Below are 16,030 nucleotides of genomic sequence, written 5' to 3' on the forward strand. Positions count from 1 at the left end.
CAACAGAAAACATATTGGCCTCCAACTGTTGATAGACTACTGCCACCTATTGGGCATCCCATCTAGGGCTGATGAGAGTTGTAGCTCAGGGGCTGAAGGCCCGCACATTCTCACTTCTGATCTAATTACTGACTTTTCAGAGCAGTTCTGAGAGTCCTCCTTCAGGTAAACATCTTATAAACAGACTAAGATACACTAATTGTTCCCAGATGAACCACCAATTTTTGCCAAAACTCTTCAGATTCCGAATACCTTATTGTATAAAAGAATATATAATTTCTAGGGAAGCAGCCGTGTTGGTCAGTTGGGGCAAGGAAGAGTCATGTGGCACCTTAAAGACCAACAAGTTTTAAGTTTTATTTGGCATAATCTTCCTTGGACGGTAGACCACTTCATCAGATGCAGAGACAAAAGGAACATTTCTACATAGCTCTCCAACCTCCTGGATATGGAATCCTTCCCACGCCCCCAATTCTTCTTTCCCTTCTCCTCATTGGCTATTCAAACAACAGAAAGTTAGAGAAGAAAGCTGGCGTTGTAGAGGTCTGGCCATTGTTCTTTTCGTCAGTTTACCGCGCCATTTCTACTGGCAGCTGGGAGTTGCAGTTTCTAATTGAAACTACCGAGGGCGGAGTCTAGTGGCCCAAGGCCACCGTAGCGTCATTTAGGTGCGCCGCAAGGGGTAGGTGGGACGAGAAAAGGAAAACACCCTAGGAAAGAACGAATGGGGACGGCGGCTGCCGTGGGTCAGACCAAGTAGGAAGCGTAGCGCCATAGGTAACGCGTACATAGAGCTGTCAACTTTCCGCTGAGTCTGGGGAGGGGGTGGGTGGGCGGCAGCGGCAAGTAAAACGGGAAATCGGCCCCGAAAGGAGCAGCGCGCGCGGAGACTCAACTGTCACAGTCAAGGGCCCGCCTTCCGTCGTTCTGAGGCTCCCGCGAGGGAAGACTCGCTTCGGCGCTGAACCGTCCGTTTAGTCACATAGATGCATACACTGTTGTGGCTCAGCCCGGTCCTAGGCAGGTCTACTCTGAGGGAAATCCCATTGCGTTCAACGGCGCTTTCGTCCGGTTTCTGAGGGCGGCGGGCTGTTGTATAAAGACACTTGTTGCGGCGTCAGCTGCAGCTGCCCTTCTCCTCAGCGCCCCAAGGCGCCTTGCCAGTGCGGGCTGGCCGGGCTGTAAGCAGACCTGCCGGGCTCCTTCGGAGTGCGGGCACCGCGGGGGTCTCTGGCCGTGCCTTCCCCACCTCCCAGGGGGAAGGAAGGAAGGAGTCTTCGCTTTCCTAACATCGGCCTCACGTCGCCTGTGCACGGGGTGGCGTGGCCCAGTTGCCACATGGACTGAACTGGTTGTGAGCGGGGCTTTGAAGAAGGGCCCTCTTCGATCTTGTTGGGTACGGTAGCTTTGGGCCCCTCGAGGGTGGCTGCTGCCTGGCTGCTGATCCACTGTATGCACGCAAGTCACCGAGGAATTGTGGTTTTCCCCCTCACAGAAATACACTGACGGCCAACAATAAAAAAGGGACACCCGTTTATATTTGCATGTAAGCGGGTTTGATGTCCTTTTTTTTTCCTTTTGTGGGATAAATTTTTGCTAATCGTTATTTCTGCATCATATTGTAGTGCAGTTGCCTGTTTTGTCGTCAGTGGTATCTTACATGCCTTTGTAAGAGGTCAGAACCACATATATTTGGAACTCTACCCTTAGCTTGCATAATGTCAACAATGGAACTACTGTACATCATATACTTTAAAGCCATTATATGAGATGAAATCTTATTTCTTGTTTTGTTGATAAGGGAGGATAATTTCTTACAATGAAATTTTGTTAGCTAAATTTAAGCAAGAAGTGGTCACAAAGACCAACAAAACCGATTACTGTATCTTCTGACATGTTGCTTAAGTTAAATATTGTAGGCTTAGGCTGTTACTTATACTGTAGTGTGTTACCATTAAGTTCTTTCTCCTTTATATGCTACAGTACTGATTTGATAAATGGAAGAAGGGAGATATGGGATTACAGAATAAACTTGCTTTATAGTTCCAACTCTTAACTGCATTGAATTAGTGGGATTTTTCGTAAATACAGATGCAGCTAGGCCCCTTCATTCAGTGAGCCTTGGTTATTTGAGACAGACAATTGAACCAGATCCTTGTATTGTTTTCTCTGGCTGTGGAACAAGATGTCTGGAGTTCAGTTCCACACACCTCCTCCTTTAGAAAAGCTGTGTGTTGAGTTTTGTGATACTTCTACTTAGATCATGTTATTTTACTGATGTATATGTATTGCACCTGGGGACTCCACAGTGGATAGTAGGTTATAAATGTATGTAATAAATGTGACCTGTTTAATTTATTTCAGATCCAGTATGTCTAAAATAGGGGCTTTTCGTGTGGGACTTGGTGTGATTTTGGGAACAGCTGCAGGAATAGGTCTCTTCTATTACTACTACTACAAACAAAAGAGGAAAAAGACCTGGCGTAAAGATAGTTTTAGATCTCCAAATATTCGAAGTCAACAGAATGCAGTGAACCCTCAAGAACATAGAGAAATTCTTCAGCCTTATAATCAAGGTATGATAATGATGAAGAGACTTGAGATCTTACCTTTCCACATTAAATGCAAAATTCACTTACCAGTATTTTCATTTGTTCACTTGAGTCTGGGGTAGTGTGGTCTACAGAGAGTACATGTTATGTCTTTCTAAACAGTGTTTAGAATTCTTTTGGTTTGTTTCTGAAATCACTTTTTATTTTAGTTAGAATTATCTTGCCAACATCACCAAAGAAGGATATATTGAAAAATTTGACTTTTTTGCTAATTAACAAGTGTCAAGAGCTGCCTTTCACAACACATTAACTTGAACGCATGGAAAGGAAGAGGTACTCTTACACACAGCAGTTTGTGTTTCCAATGCCCGTGGCTTCCATCCAGTGTTATACAAGTGAACATCAGCTAGTTCCAGTGATTCCCCAACACCCTAGAGCAGATTTAGGATGTATTGTAAGGAGAAATCTGTTCCATGCATGGTGTCTGTTTTGATAGTAGATGGGTATGTTTGATTTCACTTTTTGTGTTCAGTATAATATGCATATAAATGCTTAATGTGTATGTCCATATCAAGTGCTCTTGTGTACTTGGAAACCTGGAGGGTACCTGCATGTGTTATTCAGAATGTGTGGAGGCCCCAGACTACTTACCTGGAGTTATTGCTTGCAAATTCTAAATTGCATGGAGAACCTATGTTCTTATAAGAGGCTTTCCAGTTCACATGGTCCAGGTTCTGCAGGTAGAGACCAACAAAATTTGATGACAAAGATGATGCAGGTAGTGTGACATGATGAGGCATGCACAGGACTATTTTTGATATCAAAATAAAAGGCAATTTAATTGTGGTCTTTGATTCTCTAGAAAAAAGGTAAATCAGTTTTGGTTTCTGTCACATTTTTAAACTCAAATTCTCCTGAACTTATTAAAATATTTTTAATATTCTTTTAAAAAAGAAAAACTAAATTCTCTACTATTTGGATTAGCTAAATTTAGTAGGAACATCTATTCCCACTCTGGAAAGGATATCGTTGAATCTGCCTGCCAGCCAGGTTACTCTTAAAGATGAATAGCCTGTCAGAAGGAGACCCAAATAGAACATCCCATCCTGGTTGATGACATAGTGATTTTAAGAATACAGCGCCTTTGTATGGAATCTGGAAATTTTGGTTTCTTCATTGTTGAACTTTCTTTTCTGCTTGAATATATAGACCTGTGGATTTTAAAATGTTCTTAAAAAGAACAACAACAGCCAAGCAAAGTTTTCATCCTTGCTTAGTTTAAACATTCAGACATGAAAATCTGGCAACAGTCTTGTGCTCTGTAAATGAACCAAACTTCTTATTCTTTAACCTTCCCACTCTAGTCCCATGGATAAGACCAGTACCAATGGAAGGTGGTGATAATGACCCATGTACAGCTCTTCTAACACGTGAAGAACAGGCTGAAGTGCTGAATCGTTTGGACTTTGTACTCAGAAGCCTAAAAGAGTTGCGAAATGAAGTGGAAGAGCTACGAAATAGCCTGCAGGGTTTAGCTGGAGAGATTATTGGAGAAGTCCGGTTGGTATAACACTATTTTCTGTGACATCTAAATTGTCATCAGTCTTTCATTTAGAGACAGAATGGGTCTTGCCAGTAGCTTATCTTGTGTATAATCACAACTAGTGGTGATTTTTTTCCCCCTGAGTAGTGATCTGGTAGAGAAGTTGGTTTGGGGTGGAGAGAACACTGTGAAGGCAAAAAATATTTATCAGATTCTCACAGGAGAATTATGGATACTTCCTGTCACTATTTTGAACTCTCTCCTCCTTGTTTAAGTGGTGAAAGAAAAACATAAAACCTACCTTTTTGATTCTGATTTGGAGGGAACTGTAAGAAGCAGTAAACATAGTTGACTCGGTTTGAATAACACCCCTCCATCCCACTTTGAATAGTGTAGCAAATATAAGGTCCAGCTCAATTTGTGGAAGTTCGAATTTTGAGTAGAAGTTAAAGGCACATGACTGAATTATTTCCACACAGCCACCCAAAAGTATAGTGGAGGTGATTTGAAATTTAAATTGAAAGGCCTCTGAAATATTTAGTGATGATTTTAATGGTACAGTGGTGAGGTGGAGGAACTTGTTGTGGAGCCAGAGATCATGTATAAATCCCCTAAGTTGAAGAGTAAACTTGTGTAGCTTGAGATGAGCTGCAAGATCCCAAGGCACTACCAACAAGAGGAACTGGTAAATCACATAGTACTTATAACTAGAAACTCCTGGAAAGGGTTGCTGTATATTGGAATCAAATTGCTGTTGTTGAATAATTTTACTATTGTTTGTAAGCGGATTGCACTATTCTTGAACTGGTAGCTTCTGAGAAGTTGTGATCCTTAATATTTTAGGTATACATTATTTATCTTGTATTTTTATGGAAGCTGGCTTGCAACGGCTTTCCTAAAAGACAGCCAAAAATCAGCAAATCATGGCTGCTACGTGTAACCTCCAAGGGACCAAGTATGATTCCCCTGGCACCCTCACACTTGAATTTAAAAGTATTTTTTAAAATGCATATAAATTGCAAACATTGTCTCACAGAACTCCCAGATGTGTAATATTGCAGTGTTTTTAGAAGCCCCAACACCCTGCCCCAGCTTAAATTGTTTAAAAAACTGGCCATCAAAAATTGCAAGGGGGCTTTTCAGTAGAAAAAATGTAACACTTTTTTTTAAAAGGTGGGAACAATAGTAACAGAATTGCCCAAGAGGGCTCTGGACCGCTGGAGATCACCCATATTTGCTATAAAGTGAAGGAGACAGCTGGCATGTGTGAAGGCAGTAGGAGCAAACTAGATTTGCCTGAGATGGCTCAATTCTGTGTAAACCAGCATTCCTGCATGAACAAAAGCAAGTGTTGGCATTGCAAGAACGATACAGTACTTATAAACAATTGTATAAATACTAGACAGATCTGCAGCCTACGGCTTGAGAGATCTGGTGGTTTTTTTGAGTAAAACTCCCAGAAGCCATTACCCAGCATTCTGGGAGCCAGAGTCCTGAGAAGTAATGTCTAGACTTGTTCTTAAAATTTTTTTATTTCTAATGCATTCTTTTTCTTTAGTTATGCTCAAAGTGAACGGTCAGACTGTTTTTTGTGATAAACAGTGTTCCCCTTTTGGATTGGTTCATTTCATGTCTAGTAGCAATACTTTTTGTAAGTTAGTCAATGTTAACTATTGCTTCCAGTCAGAAGATCACTAATAGAAGGAAATTTATTGTACAGACTAAAAAAACATAGCAAACATTTGGGCTGAAATCCTGTTGCTTAGTATAAGTCACACTAGAATGGGCCTATGGAATGAATGAGGATTTGGTAAGCAGGGTGGATGAACATCAACGATTTAAAAAAAATTGATTTAAATCACAATTTAAATTTAAGAAATTGGATTTAAAAATGTAATTTGTCAAAAATTCAGATTTAAAAAAAAATAATTATGATTTAAATCAATTTTATTTAATTCTAATGCACCCTGTTCGTTAGTCAACTCCTCTGTATATTTTGTTGATGCCTATTCTAATTGCAACATAAGTAGTGTTAGGTCCATTTGAAGAGGAGTTGACTCACTAAATCCCCACTCATTCAGTAGGCCTATTCTAGTGTGACTTACTACAAAAGGCAACAGGATTTCAGCCTGCATATTGTAGAAAAAGCAACTGAAAAATGCTGTTGGGTTGGAACTTTCTGAAAATCAGTATTAATAGTGGTAGTTATGAAAGAGAATCATCAGTAGGAGACAATTGGACTCATGCCACAGTTGTATCAGCACCTGGGAGTAAGTCCCAATGAATTATTTCTGACTAGGTAGGACTTGAATTAAGCTTTTTAGTGGGTAGTCCTTTGTTTCAGAAAGTGGTTTTAAATATTGTATGTTTGACCAGATATGTCTTTTACAGCTATTATTTTACAGCTATTTTTAAATTGCAAGGTCCCATGTTGTTGGTAGTTCTGAATGAATTGTTCACAGTGGCCCTTTGTAGTTGTGATAGGTGATATAGTGAAATAATTGTGTGAAAGCTTGTGAGTTTTTTACAGCTTTATATTCTGTATACGGTGTTTCCCCGAAAATAAGACTGGGTCTTATATTAATTTTTGCTCCAAAAAACGCATTAGGGCCCATTTTCAGGGGATGTTTTATTTTTTCATGTACAACAATCTACATTTATTTAGATACAGTAATTTCATCATCTTCTTCCAGCCTGAATTTCTTGAGACTCCCTGCAGAGATGGGGGAGTGGTGGTGGTGATGCTGGTGTTAAGGGCCCCGACACAAACTGGCGTCAAACCCCTTCTGCCACAGGACCAGACCGTTTCTGTCTCATTTTGGGAACACGCTTGTTGGGGGGGGGAGGAGGAAGTATGGATTCTGCTGGCCTGTGCACACAAGATGGAGTCAATCCCGGTTGCTGCACAATGAGTCCCTGGTGGAGGGTGGGGTTTCATTTAACTAGGGCTTATTTTGGGGGTAGGGCTTATATTATGAGCATCCTGAAAAATCATACTAGGGCTTATTTTCAGGTTAGAACTTATTTTCTGGGAAATAGGGTAATTATTAAATTCCTGATTTATAGTGGGACTCATTCTGAACTACACTAGGTGAGATGAGGTGTTTTTTGTGATTAGGCAGGAACAAGTAATGACGGTGTAAGGTGTCATGCTAATCTTGTACCTTCCAGGTCTCATATAGAAGAAAGCCAGAAGGTTGTTCGGCGGAGGCGTTTTGGATATCCCAGAGAAAGAAGTGATTCCACAGGATCAAGTTCCATATACTTCACAGCCAGTTTGGGAACAGCTAATACCGATGATGGTGAAAGCGAAGGAGGGTAAGCAACCAATGCTTTCAAAGACTTCAGATACTTTCAGAGAAAAGATTTCAAGTAAATGATTACTTATAACAACACTAATAGGACTTTCCAGGTAAGTGAGATACTTAAGAAATGGTTTTATTAGATCTACATGCCCAGTGAATTTCCATGACTGAGTGGGGATTTGAATCCAGGCCATCTGAGTTCTAGTCAACTGCTCTATCCACTACTACATCACAAGGAATATCCAGAGGATAGTTCAAAGTGATGAAATGGCAGAAGTGGTCTATGCAACCAAACTGAACAGTAGTAAAACATTTATCTTTCACTTAATAGCAAAACATCAGAGAGGAAAGTTCAGGAAAAGCTATCAGAATTGACTTTCAAGATTATTTTACATATGAATATTCTGTAAATGCTGGTTGATAGAGTGATATTAATTTGTAATAGAATGATGTTATGGGGGTGCATGTGTACCAATCTGACCACTTGCAAATGATGGTAATATAAAAATTATGTAAACATGGCCTGGAGGAGAAAACCTGTGATGCCTTGGTTTTGAAGGATTTGCCCACCAGCCTCTATTTCCAAATCACCAGCATTATTTAGTTTACAAAATATCTAAAATTGTCTAAGTACTGCACTACGGTGAAAAATGACATACAACCAGTGATCAGTGTCAGTACAGTGGTGCCTCGCATTATGATCGCTTTCCTTAACGATGAAATTGCATTACGATGAACTTTTTGCGATTGCAAAACAATGTTTCCTATGGGGGAATTTCGCTTTGCGATGATCGGTTCTCTGCTTCGGGAACCGATTCTTCGCAAAACGACGATTTTTCAACAGCTGATTGGCGGTTTCAGAATGGCCACCAGGTAAATAAAATGGCTCCCCGCAGTGTTTAGGGACAGATTCCTCGCAAGACAGGCAGCGAAAATGGCCGCCCTATGGAGGATCTTTGTTGGACGGTGAGTTGTAAGCCCATCGGAACGCATTAAACAGGTTTTAATGTGTTTCTATGGCCTTTTTATTTCGCTTTACGATGTTTTCGTTCTACAGCGATTTCGCTGGAACGAATTAACATCGTAATGCAAGGCACCACTGTATTATGTCCTATATTTTGTGCCTACTTGATCATACATTCTTTTACAATCTCATCTTGCATTTTAGTTTCAAGCAAATAATCATACATCTTCTTAATTATTTTCTCATTTGAGGCCAACAAAAGTTAATCAAATACTGTTAGTTCTGTATAGAAGCCTTCTATTTTACATTTTGTATATCTGGATTCCATTTGTGCTCTAGGCCAGTGGTCCCCAACCTTGGGCCTCCAAACGTTCTTGGACTACACCTCCCAGAAGCCTTCACAACCACCTCTGCTGACCAGGATTTCTGAGAGTTGAAGTCCAAGAACATCTGGAGGCCCAAGGTTGGGGACCACTGCTCTAGGCCACCAGTCTAAATACAGTGATGCCTCACTTAACGATAATTGGTTTCCAAAAAATCGCTGTTAAGCGATTTCATCGCTAAGTGAAACACGGTTTCCCATAGAAATGCATTGAAAACCAGATAATCCATTCCAATGGGAACGGATTGCCGTCCTTAAGCGAAAATCGCCATAGAAAACATCGCTAAGCGAAACATGGTTCCCCAATTGAAATGCATTGAAACCTATTCAATGCATCTCAATGGGGGGAAAAATTACAACAAATTTAAAAAGAGTCGGGACAAAGTCAAATTAGTTTAACAAAGGGTTTATTAAGTGCACTTATGATTTCCAGCATTCTAAACATTTTTTAAACATTTTTAAACATTTAAAAAACAGCCAACATGAGGCTGTCAAAACCATTGTTAAGCGAAACAGGGGGACCCAAACTGTCATCGCTATGCGAAGCATGGTCCCAAACATCGCTATGCGAAAATCGCCCATAGGAACCATCATTAAACGGAGCGCAAGATCGCTCCAAAAAAGTCATCGCTAAGCGATTTCATCGTTAAACAAAGCAATTGCTAAGCGAGGCACCACTGTATATATTTTGCACCTCTAACTCTTCTTTAGACCTTAAATCACAATCCTTTTCAAATAAATCTTGATATCTTACCAATTTCATTTCTGTCCTAAGATTGAGTTGTGTAAAGGCCTCTATAGGTGATACCTAAGTTGGTATTTTTTGTATATCTGTTGTGCAATCTTTTTCCAGTTTCATAGTAGGGCTCTTCTTATCATGTGAGTATTGAAACTTTTATATTCTTTATCTTTTTTATACCATAAAGAAGCATGGCATCCTAACTGCAGATCATGACCTCCTAAATTAAGTAGCCTATCATTATCAAGGGTTATCCTTTCCTTTACCCAAACTAATACACAGGCTCTATAATATAACATCCAGTCCGGAAGACCAAAACCTGCTCTTTGGTTGGCATCTTGCATTGCTTTGATTTTGATTCTTGGTTTTTTACCTTACCAGACGAATCTCATTAAGTTCTTGGAAGAAAGACTGTTTTAATACCACTGGAATTGTCTTAAATAAGAATAAAATTTAGGGTAGAATGTTCATTTTGATGGTTGTTGTTTTTCCCATCAGTGATAGCTATAGTTTATCCCATCTCTCCAAGCTTGTCTGTATCTCTTTAATCAGTTTCATATAATTGTCTTTGAATAGCGTATTTGTTTTTTGTGATTTGAATTCCTAAGTATCTGACTCTCTTCTCTTTTTGAAAGTTGGTCCTTTCTATTATTTTCGATAGTTCTTGATCTCTCATACAGTATTTTTAAAAAGTATTTTTGTTCTCTTTTGATTTATTTTCACTCCCGCCATGTCACCAAACTTCATCAGCATCTCCATCAAATCATCAATTGAATCCACTGGATCCTCCAATATAATAACTAGATCATCCACAAAAGCTTGCAGCTTGAAAACATGCCCTCTTTTAACCCTTTTATTTCCTTTTTAATCTCTGATTTCATCTGTTAATATTTCTAGGGTGAGAATAAATAATAATCTTTGTCCTGTCTTATTGTGTGGTTCTGATCTCACTGTTTATTTAATCAAGTTTCAATGTACTTATATTCATCAACATGTTATACATTTTCATTTTGTATTTTTAACTACATTACTTGGACTGCTTGCTTTTCTTTGGTTATCAGAAACTAGGGTTTCTTAATGCGTTTTTAAACTTTTTTTCAAATCATTACTGACTTTATTGAGCAAAACTTTATTTACTGCATTTATCAAGTGCAAGACATGCAAAAGTTCTCAGTTAGACCAGGACATTAATGAATATTGCCATTTTTAAAAATCTTTGTTACATAGAGAGGATAGTCTTACAGAAATACCGTGTTCCAAGATACCCCAGGCATCTGTGGAAGCTGTACATACTCTAGCAAGATTATGAGAGGTACAAACAGACAGGTATTACACATAAGGAAGTGTATACTAATCTTTATAGATTGTCCCAGATGTCCTTGTTCCAGGTGATATAGGTAGCTATTTTGCGGTGGGGGAACTTAATTTTCACTTCATTAAAATGTGAGTAATTATTGCCTTTGAAATTTGGAATGGTTAAATAATGCAGCCATTGTCTGTATTTTTGTTGCTAAATGTGTAAGATTTGCTGGTGGTTTTCAACTGAATAGGAGGCCTTAATGTATGAACATTTTGTCCAGAACACATACAGTGTCAGTATTCTTAACAGTGAAGCTGATTAAACTAAATAAATTGCTAAGCTGAAAGTGTTCTGGATTTTTCTAGCAAGTAAGCATAAGACTGCGTGGGTGGGACAATAAAAAAAAACCCAACATATTAGTTGTTTGGTTTTAGGATAGAAAAGTTAAAAGCTGTCCTGTCTTGATAAGTAAACAGAGCAGTTTCTTTATTGTTCTGGAAACTCAGAGCTGCTCATAATTTACAAATGAAGGCAAATAGTATTATTTTATATACTATAAGACATCTTCTAAGAAAAATTTACAATGAGTAAAATCATCTTTCTTTCAGCTTGGATTTCAGCGGGCTTTAGGGGTAGAGGGAAGAAATGAGGAGTAACACTTACCTTATCAAGATGGGATGTTTTTCAACCAGAAGTCAGAACTTTGTTCACACTGTTGGATTTTAGAATAAGGAGCAGGTTTCTTGGGTAGAGGTGATTGCAGAGCAAAAGGAGTCTGAAAGTCATCTGGTCAATGTTATTTTGGACTTCGTGAAATCACATGAGCATCTTTGGGCACAATTCATTCATTTCATTTAGAGCTAGTATCTGAGTGCCTGATTGAGGAGCCAATGAGCCAGGAGTTTGAAACCTCACTGAGTCTCCCAGCTGAGATTACCTGGAGTGTGTGTGACTCATGAGTATGTACCCTGATGCTGTGCAGCCTTAGGCAAGGTACCTGGTCCCAGAGCATCACTAGAAGCAGGGATAAGTAAACCATTTCTGAGTATTTTATACTTAGAAAACTCTGGGGAGGATTGTCTTATGTTGGAATCAATGTGATGGCATGTAATACTGGTTTTGTTTGCTGCTTTTCTCTAACTACTATGTAAATAAGAGCAGAATGAAGAGTCATAAAACTGCATCTGTGCTTTATGAAAGGGTTTCTCTAGATGGCCTTTTTATGGGTGGACGGTTCTTTTGAAAAGTACTTTCTTGCATAAGTTAACAAAGGGAAACCAGAAACAGTTCTCTCGTATAGCTTAGGGTAGTCAGGCCACTTATTGAGATTATCTCAGATTTCCAGTTCTGAAAAAAATAGTTCTGTCTAATAAATTGAGTCAGATTGAGAGGTTTTATATTTAATCGGTAGTGCAAGTGCTGCATGCTGTTCTTGTCTCCCCCCCCCCCCATTCTAACAGCAACCATGCATGGTTATCTTAGGCTAACAGTGGGAGGCAGACCTAAGGTCACCCAGTCAGCATTATGACTGAAGGGAATCTGAACTTGGACCTGCCAATTTCTCATCTGAGCAGTTAATCTTCAACTATTCCTGTACAGATTGACCAAGATCTTCCAAGTCACTAAAAAATGTATATGCACGTGTGCACAAACCATCTATTTCAAAACTGATCACTAAGATGAACTTTCTACATCTGAACTCATTATTTGCTTTATTACTGAGTGATTGTAAATAAAGCAAATAATGAGTTCAGATGTAGAAAGTTCATCTTAGTAATCATTTTTGAAATAGATGGTTTGTGCACACGTGCGTATACATTTTTTTAGTGACTTGGAAGATCTTGGTCAATCTGTACAGGAATAGTTGGGTATGTGAAATAGCAAATGCAGCCTAAACGTCCATATAGTTGGATATTGCTTCAGAGGTGTACCGCATGTTGGGCAGCAATATAAACTCACAGAGAGCTTTTGGTGTGAATGCTACAATTTATCAGATGTCCTGGATGGCACATTTTGTCCAATACCAGAAGTAAGGGTCCTAAAATATCTTGAGTGCATATAAAAATAGTGTATGGATGGTAATGTAGGAGTAAAAAAATACAGTAGAATATAATAGGTAAGGTATGGCTAAATAAGATTATTAGCCCAAGCTAGGAGAGACTCACTGAATAAATTGAACATATAGAAGTCAACGCTTAGATCCAGTTGATTCAGTGAGTCTGTTCTTGTTGGGACAAACAGCTGACTCTAAACCCTAGCAGCAGTAGTTGGAACCATAGTAATAAAGAATTGCAAGTGAAGTGAAAAACCTGTGAAGTAAAGATGCAGGAAGGTATAGAAAGTTAGAACTGTGTGTAAATTAAAGCACTGATCAAGACACAAGTCACATCATTGGTGCCATGAGTAGCTTATAGAGAATTAGAAGGAAAGTTATCTGAAAGCAGATAATATGCAGAGTTATTGTCAGTGGGATAGCATACAGTATATTACAAGATCATCAGGATTGAACTTGAATTATATGTTTAAATATTAATGTTACCTTTAATTATAATTATTCTAAATTATTTTTAATAATACATTCCTTCTATTTCAACTATATTTCACATTTAGCTGATAATGAGGGTGATCTTTTAAATTACTACCTGTATTTATATCTTGCCTTTCCTCCAGTGAGCACAAGATGTATGTAACTTTCCCCCCCATAATTTATTCAGAATGTAACTGGCCCAATGGTGCCCAGTAATTTTCAAGGTGAGGGTCTTCTGAGTCATAGCTCAGCACTCTTAACCACTACACCACAGTGTCTGTCACTGGCATACTGGACTATGCATTGTAGCATTGCTGCAAGAGGCAGGCGTCAGAGGAATTTTGACCTTGGGTCTGATCCACCAATTGTGTCATTTATCCCTTATTTGCTATGTTGACTGCTCTATCTGTTGCTGACATAGGAAGCTGTTGAGCAATGGTAGACAAAAAAAACCTAATCTTCTTTCAGTATTAATATTTTACTCATACAATTTTTAATCTATGAAAGCTTTTGGCTTGTGTATAGAGAATAAATTTAATGGAAAGTAAATTGGTTTACCATATATGAACGGTGTGCTGGTTAGCATTCATGTGTGCTTAGTACCAGGGTGTTGCCAAATTAGCCACTATTAGTGGCTGTACTGTTACAGTGTAAAATGTACGCATGGAGGGCATCACATTGGCAAATGTTCCCTTATAGTAACCATAGATTGAAGGGTTAACATGGTTTCCAAACCTCAGCTTATTGTTCCTGAACAAGCCAGAATTTGTAAGCTAGGAACAGATCCTTGTTTGTTCTGGCTTGAAAGAGTCTCAAGCCATTGAGAACTCTGTTTTGGAAACACAATAAGCTTCAGTTTCTTAGTTCAGTAGAGCTTGCCTAAACATGCTGTCTTCCAAATTCTTGTGTTATAATTCTCATCATATTTGGCTGTTGGCACAACTGGCTGTGGCTAATGGGATTTGTTGTCCTAGCCATTTAGAACGCTTAAGATTAGAATAGCTGAGTTAACAGGTTTTGCTAGTAGGCAATGCCAGATGGCATGAAAGGCCTTCATGCCCCAAGGTACAGTTCATTAGGTGTAAGGTAGCAGTCTCCAGAAACTTGGCTTACTACTGCCTGTAAATGTAGTCCACTGCTTTTGTGATTTTTAAAAAAATACTAAATGTACTTAGCATCATTTTAACACAAATGATGTGCTCTTCTCTGTCATGTATTAAAGTTACATTACAGCAAATGGAGAATCAGATTATGATCGAGAATCTGATAAGGAGAGTGAAGAAGGGGAAGATGAAATCAGTTGTGAGACAGTGAAGACAGGAAGGAGGGATTCCATGGACCTTGTCAATGAGGATGAAACCACCGTGACTGTGGATTCCGCAGCAGAGGAAGAACTTGGTCGGTTGCTGCAGCAAGCAGATGACTTGCACAGGGGGAATGACCAGGAGAAGAGAGAAGGATTCCAAATGCTTCTTAACAATAAACTAGTGGTAAAGTTCACTTGAGGCATTGCCCTGCAACCCTGAACTGAGCTAATCAACTGGGGCAGGGGGCTGAACAGGATGTTGTACAACTTGTCTATACCACAATTTTAAATGAAGATCAGTCATCTATGTAACTGCAACATACATTGGTGCCTTGACTTACGAACTTAATCCGTTCCAGAAGATGTTCGTAAGTCAAAAAGTTCGTAAGTCAAGCAGCATTTCCTATAGGAATGAATTGAAACCAGATTAACCTGCTCCAGCTGTTTTTTGTTCTTATGTCAAGGCACAGTTTGTAAGTACAGTAAAAGCATTAGTTCCCATAGGAACTAATGCAAAACCGGTTAATCCGTCCTCTACCACTAGGGAGAGAATTTTTCTTCTTTTAACCTAAGATGAATTTAGGTTAAAAAAAGTGCAGGAAAGGAGGGAGGGAGGGAACGAACACCTTTTAAACAGAACACATTTGAAACCAAGCATCTTTAAACCAAACCAAGCACCTTTTAAACCAATTTTTACATTTTAAAATTACAGTACCAGGCAGTTCAAAGTCCTTTTCCCGCTTTTCCTGTAGTTTTTTTGTTCATAAGTCAAAGCTCCATTCACAAGTCAAAGCAAAATTTGTGAACGGAGCTGTTCATAACTCAAAATGTTTTAGGCCAGGGTGTTTGTAAGTCAAGGCACCATTATAATTTGTTTTCTCTTAGAAAATTAAAACCCGCAGAGTTCTTGAGAGCCTTTCTTGAACAGTATTCAGTTATGTTGGGGGCACTTGCAGCTTGGGCAGTATAGACATTCATTCAATCATCTAACTTTGTTAAGTGAAATTACAACATCCTTGGAATGTGTAGTTAAACTCTCCTCAGACTCTGAATAGACAGAATTGTTTAATAAAATGTATATGCAATTTTTTTTGTATTAATATCCAGCAGAGCAGATGGTTAACTACTTACAGTTAGGTATTAAATATTCAGTGCAAGTAGTTGATTTCCATTTGTACGATTCTTCTATGAGTGATTATTAAATTATCCATTCATTAGCATATAGAGATGTGTGCTTTTAAACTCATTTTCTACAAATTGCACTTATGACAACAGTCTATTGTCCTGGCTCTGCTTGATCTATCTATTAATCCTTTGCCATGCATATTGTGCATAATGATGTGCAATACAATATGTCTGGTAGATATGGTTGTAGCAATTAACCTGGTGCCTTCCTTAAACATCTTATCTAG

The 16,030-nt window shown here is 38.8% G+C and overlaps 1 protein-coding gene across 4 annotated transcripts in view; it reads left to right on the forward strand.

The window, feature by feature from the left end:
- Positions 1–662: 662 nt before the first annotated feature.
- Positions 663–16,030, forward strand: part of RMDN3 (regulator of microtubule dynamics 3) — a 61,107-nt gene continuing 45,739 nt past the window's right edge. For 2 of the 4 annotated variants that reach the window (XM_020795737.3, XM_078391530.1), the window contains exons 1-5: positions 663–777; positions 2,365–2,576; positions 3,917–4,112; positions 7,267–7,413; positions 14,535–14,802. In XM_020795737.3, coding sequence (XP_020651396.3) covers positions 2,372–2,576; positions 3,917–4,112; positions 7,267–7,413; positions 14,535–14,802 — 816 coding nt within the window. In that variant the 5' untranslated portion in view covers positions 663–777; positions 2,365–2,371. Of the gene's footprint in view, positions 778–1,232; positions 1,547–2,364; positions 2,577–3,916; positions 4,113–7,266; positions 7,414–14,534; positions 14,803–16,030 lie in introns of those variants that run through there. The other 2 variants (XM_020795740.3, XM_020795738.3) reach the window with 2 other exon arrangements.

The sequence above is a fragment of the Pogona vitticeps genome, chromosome 1 (assembly GCF_051106095.1).
Source record: "Pogona vitticeps strain Pit_001003342236 chromosome 1, PviZW2.1, whole genome shotgun sequence".
NCBI lineage: Eukaryota > Metazoa > Chordata > Lepidosauria > Squamata > Agamidae > Pogona > Pogona vitticeps.